The sequence below is a fragment of the Carlito syrichta genome, unplaced genomic scaffold, assembly GCF_000164805.1.
Source record: "Carlito syrichta isolate Samal-C Ts95f unplaced genomic scaffold, Tarsius_syrichta-2.0.1 Scaffold301838, whole genome shotgun sequence".
Classification (NCBI taxonomy): Eukaryota; Metazoa; Chordata; class Mammalia; order Primates; family Tarsiidae; genus Carlito; species Carlito syrichta.
This window is the reverse complement of record NW_007245934.1, coordinates 58,655-81,309: the sequence shown is the minus strand read 5'-3', so window position 1 is coordinate 81,309 and position 22,655 is coordinate 58,655. Positions and strand designations below refer to the sequence as shown.

The 22,655-nt window shown below is 39.9% G+C and overlaps 1 protein-coding gene across 1 annotated transcript in view; it reads left to right on the top strand.

The window, feature by feature from the left end:
- Positions 1-15,943, top strand: part of ANKRD55 (ankyrin repeat domain 55) — a 126,018-nt gene extending 110,075 nt beyond the window's left edge. The window contains exons 9-12 of the mRNA XM_008055387.2: positions 1,449-1,616; positions 5,379-6,043; positions 13,567-13,659; positions 15,559-15,943. Coding sequence (XP_008053578.1) covers positions 1,449-1,616; positions 5,379-6,043; positions 13,567-13,659; positions 15,559-15,680 — 1,048 coding nt within the window. The 3' untranslated portion in view covers positions 15,681-15,943. The remainder of the gene's footprint in view (positions 1-1,448; positions 1,617-5,378; positions 6,044-13,566; positions 13,660-15,558) is intronic.
- Positions 15,944-22,655: the final 6,712 nt, after the last annotated feature.

Here is a 22,655-nt window from a genome sequence, read left to right as displayed (position 1 = left end):
CAGTCTTCGGTTTTTCATTTTCTTAAAAAAAACACTGATTTCACAATTTAGTAAAGACTTAAATATTGGTGAACATTTATCTACCTTTTGGCTAATAAAGGACTTTCTAAGAATAACATCATGAAAGAGGGCTGGACACAGTGGCTCATACCAATAATCCCAGGCTTTGGGAGGCTAAGGAAGAAGGATTACTTGGGACCAGAAGTTTGAGACCAGCCTGGACATCACAGTGAGGCCCTGTCTCTAAGAAAAAAAAAAATTAAGAAATAAAGAAAAATTGAAGAAGTTATTAAATGTGATTATTGTTTAAACTTTCATAGAAAAATCACTTAAAAATTAAAAGTCAAGTAACAAATTAAAGTGTTTTCATTAATACAACCTATAAAAGATTAATATCTTTAGAATATAAAGAACCCATACAAATTAGTAAGAGAAACACCAACACTCTAATAGAGAAATGAACAAAGGGCACTGAGTCATTCATTTTCTTTTCTTTTTTGTGTGTGTGTTGGAGTCTCACTCTGTCCCCCAGACTGTAGTGCAGTGGCACACTCCCGGCCACTGCAGCCTCGACCTGCTGAGCTCCAGCAATCCCTCTGCCTCAGCCTTCCAAGTAGCTGGAATTATAGGCATGCGTTACCACTCCTGGCTAATTTTTTGATTTATTGTAGAGATGAGGTCTCGCCAAGTTGCCCAGGTGGGTCTTGAACCCGCGGGCTCAGGCAATCCACTCACCCCGGCCTCCCAAAGCGCAGGATTACAGGCTGAGCCACCAAGCCTGGCCTCTTTTTTTAATTGAGATGAGAGGTCTTACTATGTTTCCCAGGCTGGTATTGAACTCCTGGCCTCAAGCAATCCTCCCACCTCGGCCTCCCAAAGTGCTGGGATTACAGGTATACACCACAGCACCTAACCTGGAGTCATTTTAATAAAAAAACTCAAATGACAAATAGATATATATTTCAAAAGTTCAACCTTACTATTAATTAAAGAAATACAAAAGAAAACAACAATCAAGTATCATTTTGCCTTCCAAATTGGTAAAGATTTTTAAAGATGATGATAATACTCAACATTAGGGAAGAAGTGGAAACAGCTGATGGGAGGATAAATTGACTCAGTCTTCCTGGAAGGCAGTTTGGCACTACATGTAAAGAGCCTGAAAACTGTTCATACCCTTTGACCCACTACTTCCTCTTCTAGGAAATTCTCAGAAAGGCCACAGAGAGTGGAAGGCCAGGGAATGAGCCCTAAGTGAGCTAGAGGAGAGGCCCCTACACGTAGATACCACCATCCTGCAGCCCCATTTAATAATACTGTTTCCATATTGTAAATAGCAACAAGACTTTCCTACCTCAACCCGACTTTGAGCGGGAGCTGTTGCTGGATCAGCAGCCTGTTCCATTCATGTGCTCAGATACTTGCGCTTTCCCACGTGGCTCCTCCAGGACACCTCTGCACTGGGCTGCAGCTGCAGGGAAGGCAGAATGTGTCCAGTCACTACTGGAACTGGGCATGGACAGCAACCTGCGGGACATCAATGAGAGCACACCCCTGGCCTACGCCCTGTACTGCGGCCACACAGCGTGTGTTAAACTCCTCTCCCAAGAAAGCAGGTGAGTACACCAAGAGGCACTTATTTTTTTCTTCTTCTCAAAGATTTCTTTTTTTCTTTTTTTCCCCGAGGCAGAGTCTACTCTGTCGCCCAGCCTGGAGTGCAGCGGCACGCTCATGGCCACCGCAGCCTCGAACTGCTGGGCTCAGGCTATCCGTCCGCCTCAGCCTTCCAAGTAGCTGGAACCACAGGCATGCACTATCACACCCAGCTAATTGTTTTCTTGATTTATTGTAGAGATAAGTTCTCACCAAGTTGCCCGGGCTAGTCTCCAACCTGTGAGCTCAGGCAATCCTCTCACCTCGGCCTCCCAAAGTGCTGGGATTATAGGCATGAGAGCCACCATACCTGGCTTCTCAAAGATTTCCAAAATTGGATGATGTTTTTTAAATTGCCGGTTTGCAAAACCAGCAGTAACTTGATATTATTATAAGTATAAATTATTAATGTTAAATAGTATTAAAGATATCCAATAATTAGTCTAGAATTTTTTGTTATTCTACATAGAATAAAATAGTCTATAATTAAGGTATTTGCCATTATCTAACATACAGTGAATTATGCTTGAGTATATAGAGCAAAATGATAGTCATAAGCCTGAATCTATCAGCCTAATATTCACTGAAATTGAATCTCTTCTTTCCTCTTCCCTTTATGCCATGTCTTCTGAACCCTCCTTTTACTTAAATCAGAGATTACCAAACTTTTTTTCTCAAGGCCCTTTTACACTCTCACAAAGTATTGAAGACCCTAAAGAGCTTTTGTTTATGTGAGTTATACCTATCAATATTTATGTCACTTAGAAATTAAAACATAAAAATGTTTAATAAAATATTTATTGTTATTCATTTAAGCTAATAAACTCATTACATTTACGTGTTAACATAAATATTTTATTTTTAATTAAAAATAAAAATATAGACTGAGTGCTGTGGCTCACACCTATAATCCTAGCACTTTAGGAGGCCAAGGTGAGAAGATTACCTGAGCCCACAGGTTCGACAACAGCCTGGGCAACTTGATGAGACTTCATCTCTACAATAAATCAAAAAATTAGCCAGACATGGTGGCACATTCCTATAGCTCCAGCTACTTGGAAGGCTGAAGCAGCAGGATCACCTGAGCCCAGCTGGTCAAGGCTATGGGAGTGTACCACTGCCTTCCAGCCTGGGTGAAAAAGTAAGACTCCAACTAAAAAAAACGTTTTAATTAACATTTCTATTTTCTAAAACAAAAAGAATTTTAATGAGAAAAGCAATATTGTTTTACATCTTTTGGCAAGTCTCTTTGATATCTTAATATAAGCTTAACAGAATACAAACTGTGTTCCCACATCTGCTTCTGCATTCAGTCTGATGTAATATGATGCTTTGAGTAAAATATATGAAGACAATCTGGCCTCACATGGATATGTAGTTGAAAAAGGAGAGTATATTTCATCAGCCTTTTCAGATAATTGCACATATCTTTCTTTGATACTACACCAAAACTTGACAAGTAGTAGTTTCCTAAGGATTGGTTGAATATGGACTCTGTCACCATACCAATGAATTTTTTTTGTACTCTGTTATGTTACAATCTATTATTACTATATCTTACACTTCAAATGAGTCTTCTATACATGCATGATTTTATAACATCTTGCATTGGCCATTTGGAAAATATTGGTTCACTTAGTCATAAAGGTCTTCCAAATGACACATTTCATTATACAATATCAAAAAGTCACATATGTTACTATCACCACCAATCTCGTTTGAAAAGCCTTTATGTGTGCAGATGCTTCAAGCTTACAGTGTGAATAAGTTTTCCAGAATTCTAAATTTTGCTTGAAAGCTAGACTTTGTCATTGGCAGCATTAACTGTCAGTTGTTTACATTCAATGAAATATTTACTTTGTTCATCTTTAATATATTTTATCATATATATGTGTAGAACATGATGTTTTTATATAAATATACATAGTGAAATGATTACTACTCAAGCCAATTAACACATCCCTCATTTGGCATAGTTACCTTTGTCCGTGTGTGGTAAGAACACCTCAATCTCTCCTAGCAAATTTCCAGTACCCAAGACAGTCTTATTAACTACAGTCCTTGTGCCCTCTGCTTTAGATCTCTGGACTTACTCATCCTTCATAACTGCTACACTGTGCCCTTTGACCTACATTTCCCATTGTTCCCTGCCCCTCACCGTCACTTGTGATAACAACCATTCTACTCTTTGTTTTCCATGTATCTCACTTTCTTTTTTCAGACAAAATCCAGCTAATTTTTTTATTGTTTTGTAGCAATGAGGTCTTGCTATGTTGCCTAGGATATTCTCAAATTCCTGGGCTCAAGCAGTCTTCCCAGAGTTTTGGGATTATAGGCATGAGCCACTGGATCCGGCCACTATGAATATAGTTTTAACCTCATGAAACCCTTGAAAGAGTCTTGAGGACCCCTCTCCCAGGGTTCAGTGAACCACACTTTGAAATCCACTGACCTAAAGCACAACCTATAACAGAAGATGAAATATAGAAGATGCTGAAGTAAAATTTATTAGCACAGGGGCATATTCTGTATAGGGAAATTTGAAGGAATGTCAGAGATTCCCCCAGGATTCTCTCTGATAGAATTAGGAGTCCAGAAGCTGTATTTAGTATTTCAAAAAGCCTATTGAAACATGAAAGAATGAAGATAAAAATACATCATGGGAATAAAGATTCAGTTAGCCATCGTGTGACTTGTAAAAAACATTCAATATATGAATCCAAAATAAGTCGTGATACTTTTTCAAATTATAGGTTACAATATCTCACTCCTAAAAGCAATGTTGCAATCTGACTCTTAGGGACACACACTTGGGTCAGGTTTCACCTTTAATTCATACCACAGAAAGCATGAAGTCAATTGGGGCCTCAAAAGAAAATCACACAGAATTTTCCAAGGAACAAAAACAGAATAGTGCCTCAGGGAAACTGTCAACATAAGTGGAGCCAGCAGTGGAGCCACTGCAGACCTTTTTCCTTTAGAATTTGCCTATGCCTTGGGTATCACCCGCATTTCTTCTGCTGCCACGTCCGACCTCTGGCATGCACACTTTCTCTTAACCCACAGGAGCACAGACCACTGCTTCTTCCCTTGGTTTCCTCTAGTATACTTTTTTGAAAAGTATTTTTCAGCAGGAAATTTTTTTTAAAAAATAAAAGAGAAGCAAATAACACAAACAGCATAAAATGGGCAAGGTTTTTGAGGTGGATAATGTCAGCCCTCTGTCCGGATTCCTTGGGATCTCATTCAAAGAAAGCATAAAACCACACTCTTCCCACCTGTGTTACCTCCACCCTCCTTCTGCTCATTGAAGTCTGAACTCAAAGCCTTGGCTTTCACCTCTGACTTAAAGCTTATAGTCCTGCTGACTGTTCTTGAGAAGTGACAATATAACTTTAAGTGTTTTCAGCTTAGTTAACCCCTTGGTGAAAAGAGATGATTCATGTATAAATTTTGAAAGGATAGCCCCTTAGGGAACAAAAAGAAACTAGGAAGTGCTGTCCCTGGGTAAAGGACAAATGATAAGGAACCTCTTCTGGAAGGGGATCAGAAGGGTGTAGAGTTCTTGCACGTCACCTTTGATTTGAGAAGGCTGTGGGAGTGTCTGTGAAGGAACTCAGAAAACCTGATCAAGCAGAGGGAAGAGGGGACCAGTATTCTGGGGAGTGATGTTGTCTCCACTTCCTATTCTCACATAGCATCCTTGTTCTCTTACATTTCCACAGAACAGAGCCTACTCGACCTCTTCCCTCCCAGAACAGTAGACCCCAGAAGAAGGAGGGACGGTTCATCATGCTCAACCAAATATTCTGCAAAAACAAGAACGAAGAGCAGAGAGCCCATCAGAAGGATCACAGCAGGGACCGATGTAGTGGGGAGGACGCCTCGGAAGTTAATGATATCATCACCACCTTTGACAGCACTGTGGGTACCAACTGCCAAGAACAGCCTGGTGATCAGGTGGCTATGGTTGACTTTAAGAAGAAGACCTCAGAAAATTCCAAATATCTCTTGATGGAAAAGAAACCTCTGGCCTGGAAGGGGCTTCCACCAATCAGAACGCAGAGTCTCCCACCCATCACCCTGGGCCATCACTTCCTGACAGCTTCCCATGGGGCTGCTTCCCCCACAGGCCTGAGCTGTGGCCCTCACCATGCAGCCCAGCGATCCCAGAAAAGTCATAGTGAGCAGGATTTATTAAATAACAGAACTGGCTGCCAGACGTTGCTAGATAACCCCTGGAGGAGTGATTCCAACCAGGTGTTGTCTTACAAAGCATGGACTGTGTCTTCGTCTGATAAGTTAGTGGACAAATTTCTCATTGGTCGGCCTGGTCACCAGGAGGTGTTGGCACCTCCACATCTTCCTCAGCTACATAATCCTTCATCAGGTAATGCCCTTGATTTTTTCTTTATTCCTGGCAGACTTTACACAGGAAATGTCTAATACAGTTCTGGGGAGCCACCTTTTCTTCCTGGAGCACATAGATTTGAGACTCCCAGGCTATGGAAACAGTCTGCTCTTCCATCCCTAGAGCAATTCTCAAGTAAAAATATGTGCCTTCTCGTCTTCCCACCAAATATGTCTGGTGTCTGCCAGGTTGGAGCAGAAATATTTTGCTATTTTCACTAGCAAGGATTGTTAACTAGGGGTGTGTGGCAAAACCTCCTACAAAGAGTTGATTTGTTTGTATGATTATCTGTTTTTAAATCAGGCATTCAATTCCTACCCCAGACCTACTGAACCAAAATCTTGGTGAGGGAGGAGGAAAAATGGCCATGCCTTGTATGTATACATGTAAAAAGGTACCACATGCGCACATTCATGGCTTAAGTCTCAAAACATACCAGGTTCCCTGACAATTCTCCCTGTTACCTCTTTCTGGCTACCCAACGCCTCTCATCCAAAGCTGCTGATATGATTAATTTTTTGTTTATCCTTCCAGAGATACCTTATACATGCATATATCTACATTTATACACATGAAATAGCTCTGTATCCTCTCTTTTAAATACATGTGTCACACTAAATATTTTTTTAAAAACAATCCACGGGTGATTCTGATGCATTCCAGAGGCTGGGAACCATTGCTCTAAAGCGGAGGCTACAAAACAAATTCTAAAATCTGCTCAGTACCACAGTACCTCAGTTTGTTTTTAAGTGAATTAATTGTCAATATTTTAAACTTATAAAATTTTACATAAAAAACTAAAATTCTCACTTCTTTTGAGAGGTGGAAAAATCTGGAAACATTGAACCCAATTCCCACACGGCAATAATAGGCTGGAGCTGAGTAGCCCCTTTCCCCTGGGACACCACTGTCCTCAGTTCGGTTCAGTCCACACCATTTTAGCATTTCTCCATGGAGTGTCAGATAGTCCTTACCAACATGCTTTAGTTGTTTTTCTTATAATAGGATTAAGAGAAAAATAATTTTTTTAAAAACCCATTTTTCTACAAAAGTAGAAAAAAAGAAAACCAAGAGGGCAATGTTTTTTAAAAAGTAAAGGAGGATCATATTTATTTTGGAATAAGCAAAATTTCTTATCATTTAAGATGCAGTGTGAGTCTAGGTCTTTTCACTCAGGTGCCTGGTACCTGAAGCTTTTGAGGTAGAATATGGCTTCCTCAAACATATTTATACATATTTAGGCATAAGTTAAATATACTTAAGCATATTTCCTAGTGTCTGAGAAAAATTCTACTCAAGTTATGCTTTGTCTTCAAAGCACTGAATCATTTGGCTGGGGGCATGGGTAATGTTTGCATTTTTCTGCAGAAAGATAAGGAAGGGAACACAGTGGTCTGCTACGTTAGTGGCCTCCAAGGTCTCAACATTCCCTGTTTTCCAGTGTTAGTCTGGTCCTGGCCAAGCTAATACCTTCTCTTTAGAAAATTCTGTGAAAGTCTGAAAGTCTTGTTCTTTTTCTTTTCCAAAGACAGCCTTGAGCTCTTTTATATCAGTTAGGATTGGGTTCAGCTTCCTGTAAAACAAACCCAAAGTCACAGGGACTTGAACAACATAGAAGTTTATTGCTCTCATATGAAGTAGATTAAGTAGGTAGTTCCCAGAGAGTTGGTGGCTCCGTGATCACCAGAGACCCAGAATCCTTCTATCTGTGTGCCCCACAACCTGACATGTGGTTTTTATCCTCCGAGTCATTTCATAGTCAATGGCTGACGGAGAGAGAGGAAGGAAGTAAAAGGAGGGAGTAAAGGGATAGCCCCCTCCTGAATCAGCTTCCATTAAGAGTCATCTTGGCCAGGTCTTCACACTTGTAATTCTAGAACTTTGGGAGGCCAAGGCATGAGGATCACCTGAATTCAAGACCCGTCTGGGCAACATAGCGAGACCCGGTCTCTATAAATAAATAAATAGTCATCTGGCTTAAGTCCCACACTTCTGCTTATGTCTCATTGGCTAAAACTTTAGTCATGTGATCACACCTATCCACAAGGGAGATGGGGAATAACAGTCTTTTAGCAGGGCACATTGCTGTCTCCACCAAATTGGATTTCTGTTTCTGAGAGAGAAGACAGTAGATGTTGAATAGAGAACGAGTAGATTCTGCCACTTATGCCATCCAAACATTTATATATTATTTGAAATAAAAGAAAATTCAATAAATGTGGTTTGGGGATTTGCTCAGTAACCAGTCAAGAAACTGGAAAAGTCCTGGACCAGCAGAATAGTAGAAAAGGAGGAGTGAAATTCTCCAATAGAGTGCTGATTATAACTAGGAGCCATTCTAGGCAACTGAATCATAAAAAAATAAATCTCTCAAGAGTCTTCAGCCTATAAATGAACTTTAAGAGCTATAGATTTGCTAAAATGACTGTCCAATTGACTTTAAATTGACTTTCTTCTCATGTTTAGAAACAAAGTCAAAGGATTTTTAAAATGGAAAAAATCTGTCATTTGATCATACATTAAGTGATTGCTGAGTTTTTAATCACACAAATTTATCAAGAGGCAGTATACTGCAGTGCTTTAGAGAAGGATTCAAAAGCTATTACTGCCTGGATTCAAATTCTGACTCTGCCACTTGTTTGCTGTTATTTAAACTCTCTGAGCTTTTGTTGTTCCCTCATTTGAAAAATAAGAGAAAACACCTAACTAGTAGGGTGTAAAGTAGCTCTTGAGATTAAATGAGCTGATATGTGTTAGACTGCTTAGAACAGTGACTTGTACATTTACTTTTATACATACACACATTTTTTTTTTTAACTGTGTGCCAGCCCCAATGCTAAGCCTTACATTGTAGAGACAAGCTAGAGATGATATGTATTTTAAAGATGATGAACTTGTTCGGGCCCTGTGGCTCACGTCTATAATCCCCAGCACTTTGGGAGGCCAAGACGAGAGGATTGCTTGAGCAACATAGCAAGCCTAGGCAACATAGCAAGACCTCACCTCTACAAAAAAAAAAAAATTTTTTTAAATAAAAAAATTAGCCAGGCATAGTAGCACATACCTATAGTCCCTGTGATTCAGGAGGCTGAGGTGGAAGGATCGCCTGAGCCTAGAAGGTCAAGGCCGTGGTGAGTTACTGCCCTCCAGTCTGGGTGGCAGAGTGAGACTTGGACTAAAAAAAAAGTTACAAAAATGTGATGAGCTTTTAAGTCAGTATGCCAGTCAACACTTTTCTCTCTTGCTCCTCTCTGTGTCGGAGAACTACACTTCCCAGGTTCCCTTGCCAGCTGGCTTCTGGGTAGTTTTGGCCTAAGAAAATACTGGCAGAAGGTAAAGAACAGGAGAAAGTGGGAAACCAGTAGTTTACAGTGTCCCTGTCTCCTGTGTAATCTCCAGTAGGCTTCGTTTCCTCCCGTCACCCCTCTCTGCCACAGTCCCTCACTCTGTGGCGCTAGCTCCCCCAGCTCCTTGGCCGTGGTAATACCATATCCCCTCATCCCCTTAGCCTAGTGGTGACTGCATCTTTCTGCTATAGCTAATTTCTGGATTATCCTTCCGCCCTGCACTCTGTTTGGCTTCTCAGTTCTCCCAGCACCAATGTAGCCAATTTTCTGTATTAAATTCCCTTGTTGGAAAAATATAGGATGCCTCTGTTTTCCTGAATGAACCCTGATTGATAAAGTCAGAAATATCATCTTTCTGGGCCACAGTTTCCATCCCCTCTAGATAAAGGGGCTGGGACCATTTTGCCTCGTGTGGCTGTCTCCGGTTACAATTTACATGGCCTAGGAAAACTAAAAGATTTGCTCCAAGTCTTACTGCCAGGCAGTGATGTACTCAGAACTTGAACCCAGATCTAAATAGGAAGTTATTACCATGGTGATGTGTTGGTCTCTTTAAATCTTAAAGTCCAGATTGTTGGCATGCTTACCAATTCTCTACAAGGTGATTTGTTTGTAAATTACATTGTCCACCCCAGCATAAAAAGATTTCCCTACCTTATGGATTTTATTTTTGTGAACATTTTTAACCCAATCTGATATGTTGTTTTCAGAAGCCTCAGTAGTTTACTACTGAAGGTTTACTTAAGTGGTTTCAGTTGTTAGTCTAGGCGGGTTGAGACTTAGCAGATTTGTACATTGAGCTCCCATATTTTATGTGAACGCTTAATGTGGTAAAGCAGTTGGATACTGTAAATCATGCCACTGTACCACAGTCTTGAACTTGAATAGTCCCTTTATCTTTGGATTTTCTCCTTTTTCTTCCCTGGGTTCAGTAGAAAAAACATGGGCTAGCTGTGCTTGAATTCCGGGCAGCTGCTATCCTGTGCTTACATCAGCAACCCTGGACATTTCGCTGTAATGATTATTGCTTAACATTTATTGAGACCTGTCAGTGGGCTGGATGCAAAGATGAGGATGAGGCACTTATCCTAATGAGTTGGAATTTGGAGCACATCAGCTTAATTCATTGCAAGCTGCTCTCAGAGAAAATGGAACAGAAAGCGCTGTGGTGTTTTCTACTAGCCTGGTTATTTACAAGCCATCACAAGAAAAGTAAGAAAGTACTCAATTCCTTTCTCCCCCAAGGGAGAACTTCCTTCTCTAGAATTTTCTAGACTCTCCCAGCAACAATGCACACTTCTGACTAGGTGGGTCTGCCTTCTGCTTGCACCCATCACAGGCTTTGCATCTTTTTAGGACAAAGGCCAGAGTTTTAACTGGGCAAACAAGGCCCTCACAGGATGTTCTGGCCTCAGCTTCCCATTCTCAGCTTCTGCACCTGCCATGTCAAATCCCCACCCTTGTCCTCTGTCCTCTTCAGCACTTCCTTGAATATCTCTCAGTTCCCTGACAACCCCATGCCTTCTCACTCTATGACATCTTTGCCCATGTGATAAGAACCAGTTCAAAGTTCGCCTTCTCTGCGAAGGTCACCCTGATCCCCGTAGGAGGTATGGCTCTTTCTTACATAAGGACAGTTCCACTTTGCTTGGGGCAAGCAATGACCTCCACACTTTCCACAACATTGCAGGAGAGAAGTTTTTAATCCTCATTTTATAGATAAAGAAATTGAGACAGAGTAGTTAGCTCACCTGCCTAAGATCACAGAGCTAGCTAGTAAATGGCAGAATGAATATTTATGTAAGGTCTTTGAGACCCAAGAACACTTGACCTCTCTGAACCCTTCCTTCCTCTGCAATGCCCTCATAAACTCTATAACAGCATTACTCATGGGGCTTCAAAATAACAAGTTTACTCGTCTTCTCCCACTTAAACTGTAATACCTTCCTGAGCAACTTGCATTCTCCTTTTCTGTGTGTCCTAGGATCTGGAATACAGTGGGTGCTCAATAGAAGATAGCAAGATTTTTTTTTATTGGTATTATTATTAATCCTGCAGTTGCCTCTGTTTCCTTCATGTAACTGTGAAAACCTTCTCCTGCGCTTTTATTCTAGGACAGTGATCCTTGGCCCTGTCCCCACAAGCAGGATGCAGCATAAAAACAGCTTTGGGCTATGCATGGCTCCACCCTGTCCCTGAAAACCGAGCCAAATGCCAGCACAGAATAAAGCTTAACTCTCCTTCATCTCGGAGTCACTGCTGCAGCCCTTCTCTGGCTTCTTCTCTCATCCTAGCTGTATCGCTTAGAGGAGGCAGAACAGTGTTAGCTCTAGGGTGAGACAAATCTGGGCTGGAGTCTAGGCTCTATCACTTCCCAGCTTGTGACCTCAAGCACTTTTAGAATTCCTCCAAGTCACAGAGTCCTTATGTGTAAAATGGGAATGATAATAGAATCCATCTCGCAAGAAAAAGTCACTGTCAGGATTAAATAAGATTATGCCTTTGGCATTTAGACCAGTTCCCAAGAAAAGTAAGTGCCCAATAAACATAATGCATAATTATTTCTTGGTTTTACAAATTTCTGCTCAAGTGTCCATGGATAATTAAGGTGTAAGCTAATATGGATTTTCATGTAATTCTACCCAGAAACCTTTTCTTTATAAATAATGGCTCCTGAAATTTTTTGGCCTTCAAAGAAATAAAATATAATGGCAAAATATCCCCCAGAAAGATGTCATTTTGCTCAGTTTCCATCAAGTGACCCTGCTTAGGTGGCTGTCCCTACACAGACAATCCACCATGAGATTCATGTAAGCAGATGGAAGGTGGATCCTGGCTAATACTTTTTTCCCTTTTTCTTATTTTCTTATGCTAAGGACTTTTTTCCCCCAAACAGAAGAGTCGTAAACTCTACGAGCATTGCTGTAGCAATTCTGGTTTCTTATTAGCCTACTAGGCAAGAAATCAAATTATCTTTTTTTGATAATGTTTATTGGGTACTTTACACTGTAAGCTTAATGCTTTTACTCTCTTCCTCTGACTTAATCTCCATGACAACTGGAACAGACAGATACAATTATTTTCACCCTTTTATATATATGAGGAAATTGGGATGTAGAGAGATTATGTCACTTGCCCAAGGTCACACAGCTAAAAAATGGGGAAGAAAAGAATCAAGCGTAATCCTGTCTGACCCCAGAGCTCCAGCTTCTATTCATTACATTGTTCAGTCAACTTTTTAAAATGGACTTCAGTAACTTTTGTATATTCCCTTCTATTTTCAGATATCTGGAACATCCATGTCTTGTAATCAGTAGTATGTTGATGTACATTTAACTGGCTCTCTGGGAGAAAAATCAGTGCTTGCTGATTTCCATTTATCCTCTACCAGATAAATACTTCATCATGGCTGATTTCAAGGCATTAGTGTGATGTCAAACAGCTCACAAAATTCCTGAAAATGTAACCATCAGCTCTCAAGAGTGGGTTCACACAACCCATTCAGCACTAATACACTACAGCTTACCATCCAAATTAAAGAACAGATTTTTCAAGTGCTTCCACCTGGCTCCATCTTCCAGGTCAGGGATTCTGGGTCTTCACGGCACACTGGAGTCACCTAGGAGCTGATAAACATCTGACATCATGCCCCACCTCCAGAGATTTTGATTTAATTGTGCTAGGGTGTGGCCAGGGCAGCAGTATTTTTTTTTTTTTTTTTCCTTCTAATTCTTCAGATAATTGCTATGTGCAGCCAGGATGGAGAAACTCTGCTCTAGAAGAATATATGCTACTCATCACTCACTCATTCATTAAAGATGTGATGAATATATGCTCAGTTATGCCATAACTATATTAATTTTTTTCAACTTTAAATTTTACGAGGTGAGTAACCCAATTGTGCTTGTTCATAAATTTCATTTAAACTAATTCATTCAAAAAATGCTTTCCAGTATCTTTTTCTTTTATTTAAACAGTGACCGGTATATAATAGAAATGCCCTAAAGTGTAGCTATCATGATTGTTTTTATCGTTATTGTTACCACCTTAAATTTAGTGATCTCTAATAACTTTTATGATTCTCTTATCCATTGCATTTTGTAATTTGCACTTGATTGAGTCTCAAGTGATTGATCCAAATATGTTTGTTCCCAGGACAAAATTTTCCACATTTCTCCCCAAACAGACCCCAAATCAGGGATCTTCCTTTCACTCGGAACAACCTAGCTCCTCTACCAGATCAAAAATGTAAGTATTATGTATCTTCCTTAGCTTCCTTTGCAAGTGTTAACAGGTCTAGACACAACTAAATGTTATTTCTGTTTACTTTCATTTTTCAAGGGACCATCAAGTGCCAACACTTATAAATTGCAGGAAAACAGAGTCTTTAAAGCTTTTTTTAAATGCTTATTTAAAAAAAAAAGAATAGTCCCTCCCTTCAGGAATTTTTGTGTTTGCACTATAAAAACAATAACAAGTTTATTTTGATATATATGATTTATTTAATGTCTTTATGTAGGTGCTTTTAAAATCCTTCTCTTAAAACTAAAAAAAAAAAAAAATTCTTCTCTTAAGGCTGTCCTCTTGATGTTGGTTTCCTTCCTATGTTGGGCAGATAGAAATGTCTCTATACTCACAATCCATGCATTCCTAAAAAGAAAAGAAATATTATTCAACAGAATTACTTTTGGCATTATTGAGTTATTTTATAATATTTTATACCAAAAAAATCTCTCCTAATATAAAATATTGATATAGTCTACTGGGCCAGTGATCTTCAGAGTATGCCTAAGTATTACCTGGGGTGCCTGTTACAAAGTAGATTGTTGGGCCCCCTGCTCAGAGGTTCTGAGTGTGTACATCCTCATATCTGTACTCTGAGGTAGGTTTTATTATTATTACCATTGTATAGCCAGGAGCAAAACTACACTGAGCCTACTACCTCATGAAACAAGCGATATTTACTTACTGGGTTCTCATTTATTTCCTTTATTTCTTCCTATTTCACCCCACCCCATTTATCTCACACACACACACACACACACACACACACACACACACACATCCACTTAGAGGTTAGATAATTTAAGAACTCCCCTAACTATTTCAGACAGGTTTCTTAACCTCTCTGTACTTCAGCTTCCTCACTTTGCCTATAACAATAGTGCCAACTTGATAAGATAGATGGAAAAGCCAAATGAGATAACATACATAAAACACTTGGTACTCTGTTTACATAGAGTAAATATTCAATATGTCTCTTTTCCCTCAGGTGAGGGTTTGAAGCGTACAAACCAAGAGTTCTAGGACTCTCTAGGTAAAAACAAGGAGCCATAGCACCTTAGTACAACCCCAACTTTTTGCAGATAAGAAAACTAAGAGGCAAAGTGATATGCCCTTGGCCACTAACTTGAAGAGTTAACGGCAGAAACCAAGACATCTTCCTTGACAGATCAGTTCCTCTAGCCTTTGCAGATTTGTGTAGAATGAGAGTTTTGGATGGTGTCAATTCTACCATTGAAAGAAAGTCAAGCCTGACTTGTCTTTAAGCAACACTGTAGCCACAGAGACATATAGTTAAGGAAATAGTCATTCAGTCTTGAATCCTGGTGGGACTTGGAGAAGCCAGAGAGGAGGTTTTCTTTGGCAGAGCCCAGGAGTTTTGCTTTTCACAATTAGGTTTCAGAAGAAAAGAAAAGATAAAGATCTTTAATCAACTTAGTTCTATGAAAAACAAATGGAAGGGCATTTGGTGCTTTTCCTAAAAGAAACCTGAGAGCCTTTTGAGGTTTTTATAAAAGAACAGTACAGATGTCTTGGGCCTTGTTTAGAGATGTGTGAATAGTTGGTAGGCGTCAACAACTACTCCACCCCAAAAAGAACTCCGCCAGGCAAGCACGGCCCAATCATGTTCGATTAAACTTGATGCAGTCTTGTATTTGTGCACACTTGAAATCCCAGACGCCATGTGACAAGCCAGAACAGATATGTATACACAGCTTCCCTCTGCAGTGTAGCTCTCACCGAGACAAGCTTCTTAGAAACGCTTCTACTCCTAAAGAAACAGCACTGTTCTCCTGCTACCTTCCTCATAAGACTCTGAGAGCAGCAAATACTGAAAGTCTCTCATCTATTCTTTCTCCCCAGTTCTGTCTGGAGAACCTCTGTGGACAAACCGTGTGCTTCCTGCTATTCCAAGTCAGCGGGGACACAGCACGCCAGCTGAAGAGAGCAGGCACTCCACATACCCCACCAGTGAAGAAAATTAATGTGGACCACTCACTGAAGAAATATAGATTATATATATTTTCAGCTCTCAAAGGATGCAATTAATCTAGTTTGTAAGAACAAAGACTAATTTAGTAAGCTGCATTCTATAAGCCATTCACAGTTTTATAACTCAAAATTCTTTACTTCAAATAAAAATACTTCCTAAATAAGCACTTAGAATCTTTGAGTGTGCATATATCATAATTCTGTAAGTTTCTGTAACTTCTACATGCCAAAAGTAAAAGACAGACTCTATTATCAGCAGGAAAACTTCGCTATGTTTTGTTTGCCTTGTGGCATGTTTACTGTTTTGCTGTTGTTGTTGCTTTTGTTAGAATTTATGTTTTGAATGATTTTTTGTTTTGAAAGAAAAGTATGCTTTGCTGGATAACAAACAAAACCAAAAAAAGCACATCCCAGACATGTTCTTCATATTTATTGTAATTTTATCTTGGACTGATGAAACTGAATTAAAATTAAAGTAATAAATTTCTATAACCAGTCACAGTTTGTGGCTTTTAAATGTACAATCTTTTGCAAAATATGTTCTACAATTGTCAGTTCCTGGATACAGCCCAAGTCACTTGACAGTGTTTAACTCTCTTCTTTGTTATTTGATTATTTCCACCTATCGTCATTTTCAGATATGGTTGATAATTTCAACAGTGAGGAGGGCATGTGAGTTGGAAAGGTCAACATCCTGACCTAACAGAATTGAATAGGCATTTCCCACACAATCCTCAAATACTCCATGTATTTAATTATTCTTTTTTCTGTTTCCAAATAATGGTCTCTGCCTACTCAAGACCTTCCCAAAGTAAAGACTTAGCAAAATTCTGAAAGACTACTACCAATTGCATATCTCCTTACTAAGATGTTTATGTGTTGTTTGAGTTGAATTGGGCTAGAAGTCTGTATAAAGTCAAGCCTTAGCCACAGAGGATGACACTTAACTCGTGTTATTTCTGAGCCTGCATATTTTTGTTAGTATCTCAAGTGTCTGGATAACATTCGCCACTTTTTATTACTACTTTGTTTAGAGAGGTCAGACTCTACCACTAACTAGATAGAAGCTCCTTTGGAGCTAAATCACAATTCTTTGGCCTTGCACTTCTAGAAATTTGTACAGTGCCTGGCATAGAGTAGACAGTCAATTTTTTTCAGAAAGGAAGGGAGGAAGGAAGTAAAGAGGCAGAGAGAGAGAGAGTTGGCAAGAGAGGGAGATGTTGGAAGTAAAAGCAGTCGTTAACCCACAATCCCATTTCAATACTGATCATCGGAATCAGATTGTAAAATAGAAAGCCTGTGGATCAATCTCCCAAGCTGGAGCAGTAGCTATACAGAGGGCAAGCCTGTTACAAATAGAAGTGCTCTCATTTTCTTGAGTGTTTCATTTTGCTTGGGGGCTGTTTTTGTCTTTAAAGAATCATTCTTGTAAGCAGCAGACTGTTCACCTGTTCAATTGTGTCACCAGACTACTTCTGAATCCATGTCCATCCACAAGTAGGTACCTGGTCCTACACTGCCTAGATTAGTCAGGATAGACTAGTCTGCACTTTAATAATAAACAACCCCAAGGCTGGGCACGGTGGCTCAAGCCTGTAATCCCATCACTTTGGGAGGCTGAGGCAAGAGGAAAGCCTGAGTCCAGGGGTTCGAGACCAACTTGGGCAACTCGGTGAGACCTCGTCTCCACAATAAATCAAAAAATTAGCCAGGTATGGTGGTGTGCACCTGTAATTCCAGTTACTTGGAAGGCTGAGGTGGAAGGATCACCTGAGCCCAGCAGGTCAAGGCTGTGGTGGCTGTGAGCATGCCACTGCACTCCAGCCTGGGCCACAGAGTAAGACTCTGACTCATATAGTAATAATAATAATAATAACTCCAAAATCTCATTGGTGGACACACTTTGTTTCTTATTCATAATGCGTATCCCATACCAGATGGTGAAGTTAGCAGATGTAGATTCTATTTCAACATGTGCTTCCTGGGTGATCAAAGTAGAAGAAATAAAAGATGTCTCATCAATTCCTCTCATATTTCATTTGTCAAATCAAATCATGTGGACATGCCTAACTCCAAAGGAAGCACAGAAATGTAAGACTTCCCTGTGTCTGGAAAAGGGAGAATGGGAATATTTGTGAATTCTCCAAAAGATTACCACACAACCAAAGCTCAGGCCCTGAGTGATCATTAAAGGATGCTGGTATACCCCTCCACTAAGTGAGTAACTAAAAGCTAGGCCCATGCCCGGTCTTGGGGTTGTTTATTATTAAAGTGGAAACTAGCAATTTAAGAGAATAAGTATACAGCTGTGGAAAAAGCCACCATTCCCTCATACCTGCATTTATTTATCTTATACACACACACAGAACCTTCTGATGTTGGGCCTTCCATTCAGTTTGATTTAGGAATTTTTTGTTAGCAGTACACAAATTCACTGCTCACTTCCACCTCTGTAAATAAAACAGTGTCCTTTTGTCACCAGGTAACATTGCTTATATTGGTCAATATTTTACTGATCAAATCACATATTAACTATTCACCAATTAGCAACTAACTTTAAAAATCTTTAGCAACTTTTTCTTCTAAAATGCTTTTTTCTTATTTTACTACTTATGCTAAGAATATATCATTAATTTATATACACATAAAAATTATAACTTTGCATATCTAAATATAGATATAGATGATATAGATTTTTTTTAGTTGGAGTCTCCTTCTGTTGTCCAAACTGGAGTGCAGTGGCACACTCATGGCCTCTGCAGTCTTGACCTGCTGGGCTTAGGCGATCCTTCCACCTCTGCCTTCCAAGTAGCTGGGACTACAGGCATATGCCACCACACCTGGCTAATTTTTTTTATTTATTGTAGAGATGAGGTCTTGACAAGTTGCCCAGGCTGGTCTTGAACCCCTGGGCTCAAGTAATCCTCTCCCCTCAACCTCCAATACGTAAGTCACCACATCTAGCCTGCATACATTATCTTATTTGGATTATTGCATCAACATATAAGACAGGTCCTGTCACCCCCCCATTTATGAACAAGTGATCCAAGGCAGAGATAAAAAAGTTAAGGTAATTTGCCCAAAGTCACACAGCTAATAAATGGCAGAGCAGTGCTTAGAAGTGAGGTCTCTCTGGTCCCATAGTCCACATACATAATCCCTAAACCGTCATTTTTCTGTTCCAGAAAATTCATTCAAATTTCATAGTGTGATATGCCTTGAGCAAAGCCTCCTTTCTGAGTTTATATGCTGGGTCTATACATCTACACAAACAATTGGTAGAAAGTGCACCAGACCAGTTCCTTGTATTGAATTAGTTAAGAGTTGTTGGAAGTTAGAATTGTTTATTTGTTCTCATTTTTCTTAGTTCCCTTTGGTAATCACCTAGTTCAACAAAGGTATTATTTCTTCCAGAAAGCACCTACTTTCAACATTCTCATCCTCCTGGAACTAAGCCAACACAAATAAATTTCTGTGACTCCAGCTTATTATTCTTTCCAACTCTACCAGAGCACAGTTTAGCACTCAATATCATTTTAGAAAGCCCCACCAAGTAACTAATTAGAAATACACAGGTGCTCCTCAACTTAGGATGGAGTTATGACCTGATAAACCCATTGTAAGTTGAAAATATCTTAAGTTGAAAATTCATTTGAAACACCTAGCCTACCAAATATCATAGCTTAGCCTTGCATACCTTAAATATGCTCAGAACACTTACATTAGTCTACAGTTGGGCAAAATTATCTAACACAAAGCCTATTTTGTAATATAGTGTTGGATATCTCTCATGTAATTTTTTTTTTTTTTTTTTGAGTTGGAGTCTCACTCTGTCACCCAGACTGGAATGCAGTGGCCGCTCCCGGCCACCGCAGCCTCGACCTGCTGGGCTCCGGCGATCCTTCCGCCTCAGCCTTCCAAATAGCCGGAATTACAGGCATGCGCTACCACACCCGGCTAATTTTTTGATTTATTGTAGAGATGAGGTCTCGCCAAGTTGCCCAGGCGGGTCTCGAACCCGCGGACTCAGGCAATCCACTCACCTCAGCCTCCCAAGGCGCAGGATTACAGGCTGAGCCACTGAGCCTGGCTCTCTCATGTAATTTATTGAATACTGTTCTGAAAGTGAAAAACAGAATGGTTGTATGGGTACCCATATGGTTTCTACTAAGTGCTAATCCCTATCACACCACTGTAAAATTGAAAAATCAGAAGTCAGAGACTTTCTGTAGTACCTTCCAGAAAGACAAACATAACCCTTAATTTTAATTTTGCCTCTACTTTTTGAAATTTCCCAGTGCATGTCTCTAAGTAAGTCATCCTTGCATTTTATAGATAATCTTTTGAAAATAACTTTTGAGCCGGGCTCGGTGGCTCAGCCTGTAATCCCACGCCTTTGGGAGGCTGAGGTGAGTAGATTGCATGAGCCTGAGGGTTCGAGACCCTCCTGGGCAATTTGGTGAGACCGCATCTCTACAATAAATCAAAAAATTAGCCGGGTGTTGGGTGTGAGCCTGTAGTTCCGGCTACTCGGAAGGCTGAGGCGGAAGAATCGCTGGAGCCCGGCAGGTCGAGGCTGTGGTGGCCGGGAACAGCCACTGCACTCCAGTCTGGGCGACAGAGTGAGACTCCAACTCAAAAAAAAAGAAAATAACTTTTGGAATCTACTGCAGGTTTAAATGGGGTAACCATTAAGGAACCTATTTGACCTTAGCATAAAATATAATATTTTATATTTTATGCTAAAATATAAAACTAAATTAATAAAGCCAAAACTAAATTAATAAAGGATCATTATAGCAACTCTCACACGTAGTAGTAGACTCTCTGATTGTGTTCAGGGGAAAAATGATATTTTAAAGTCAGCAAATTCTATCAGAATCACATACTTCCTAGACCTGACATAAAAATGAAAATACTGGTAAATGAAGACTGCTGACAGACTGTATGATTCTAACAAAGCTACAGTCTTTCAAAGTAAATGCCTTAAAAAAAGAAAAAAAAAGAAAAAGTAAATGCCTTTCCATTCTGACTTCTGAGACTTTTTTTTTCCCCACAGCTTAATGAGCTCCTAGACATCCCAGAGGTCAAATCTAGGAAGTTAGTGAATAAGTTTTGTCAAAAGCTGAAGAATTTCCAGTCAGCATATTACATTAACACAATTGTCACTAGAGGGACAAAGGAAGTTTTCACATTAATGTATGAAAAACAGGAAATAACTTGATTATTTAAGCCCTAGTAAAAATTTTATTAATGTTGAATGGTAAAGGACTAGGAAAAATGAGAGCAAAAAGTGAGACTCCCAGTTCCCTTAGGAGGATGAGGTAGCAGCTAACAGGTCGACATGAAGCATAGAAAGCTAAAGTTTTGGGTGACTATGGCCAACTGTAAAATGGGAAGGTAGGGTGGAGGATGGAGGAGACTGCAGCTGGCCCCCAGGGGCAGTGAATCCAAGAACTGCACCCAGATACAGACAGATGACCATGAGCAACATCTCCAGTGCACTGGAAGAGAACCCAGGCCAGAGCCCTAATAGTAAAGGAAGGAAGGACATTATCTCCATTGCTTCTATTTATGGGACGTAAACATACTCCAAAAAGGCTCTTAAGAGAAGCCAATTACACTTACTGACTACTTAGACACTGATAATAAAAAGGTCATGAGGAAGCAAAGCCACATCTTAGAACCTAGAAAATTGTCCTCTGTGATAAGCAAGCCAAGGCCTGGCCTCAGCATCAGAAGAATGAGCACCAGATCCTTCGACTGACACTTCAACATTGCTCACCGATGGTAACCTGGGAGATACCAGTTGCAGCTTCTTTACTTCAACAGGGCTCAAGAGTTAGACTTAATCAAATCCCACCTATGGGCAAGATACGGGGCTACCAGCATTATGCTACTTCAATAAGCTAAAAAAAAAGGAGCTCAAGCCCCTCAAAATAGGCTCCAGGTGCATCACTGATGAGGTGATGAGGTAAACACTAACTGTATTTGAAAGTACTCATTCAAGCTGCTAAACAAGCCAAGAACAGAGTTTCTGAAAGTGTGTAAGAGAATAACAATAAGCAGGAGAAGAAGCTAAACAGAATTATATTTCACAGTTCGAGGGAGGCCTTTAGATTTTCTCAGATATATGTAAGAAAGACAAGTAAGCCTTTTAATTCAAGAAAAACTAAAAACCAAGTCAATGTTCTCATGGGTCTAAGTAGCTCACTCCAGGACATCTATCCCAGCATTCTCTGATCAAGTGATCTGGAGGGAGAAAAACAGATATACAGAGTTTAAATAAATTTAAAAGACATGAAGAATCTCCACTCCCTTGAATCCTCAGCCCCCGAGAGCTACCCATTAATTCCCCATTGCAGGGAGTTTAGGGAGCATGTTTCCACGGCACCATCTTCACTTGGTCACATTCTATCATCATGGGATGAAGATTGGAACTTCCAGAAAGTGCTTTGTATTATCCTAAAGACTTATGAAACGAATTTGATTTTACTACCCCAAGTGTGCTGGAGCCAGCTCTTACCAGCTTGCAAGAGTCGATTGTTAAATCCAGTATTCAGGAATTCTGTGAACATGTCATTCAACCATTGGTAGCATGAGAGGTTGGTCATGTTAGTAATATTGACACGATGGAAATCCTCAAACACTACAAATCAGAACTTTTTTTTTTAGACCCAGCATATTACTAAATATAGCTTTTTTCTTTAAAAAATCTTTGAAAATTAAGAGGATTTTAAATTAAATGATTTGACAACCGCAAAATCCCTTCATAGCACTACCTAGTGGAGGGATTTCTGGCAAGATGGCGATGGGACAGGTTGGACTGTGAGAGTCTCTGCAAAAGTGAGTGCCCATATAGACTCTCTGCGTGAGTGAGTGTGTGCTGGTGGGTGAGTGAAAGTCCACCTGAGGGGAGACTCATGTTCATGCACCCAGGGCTCTCCTCCAGAGGTGACTGCAATCCC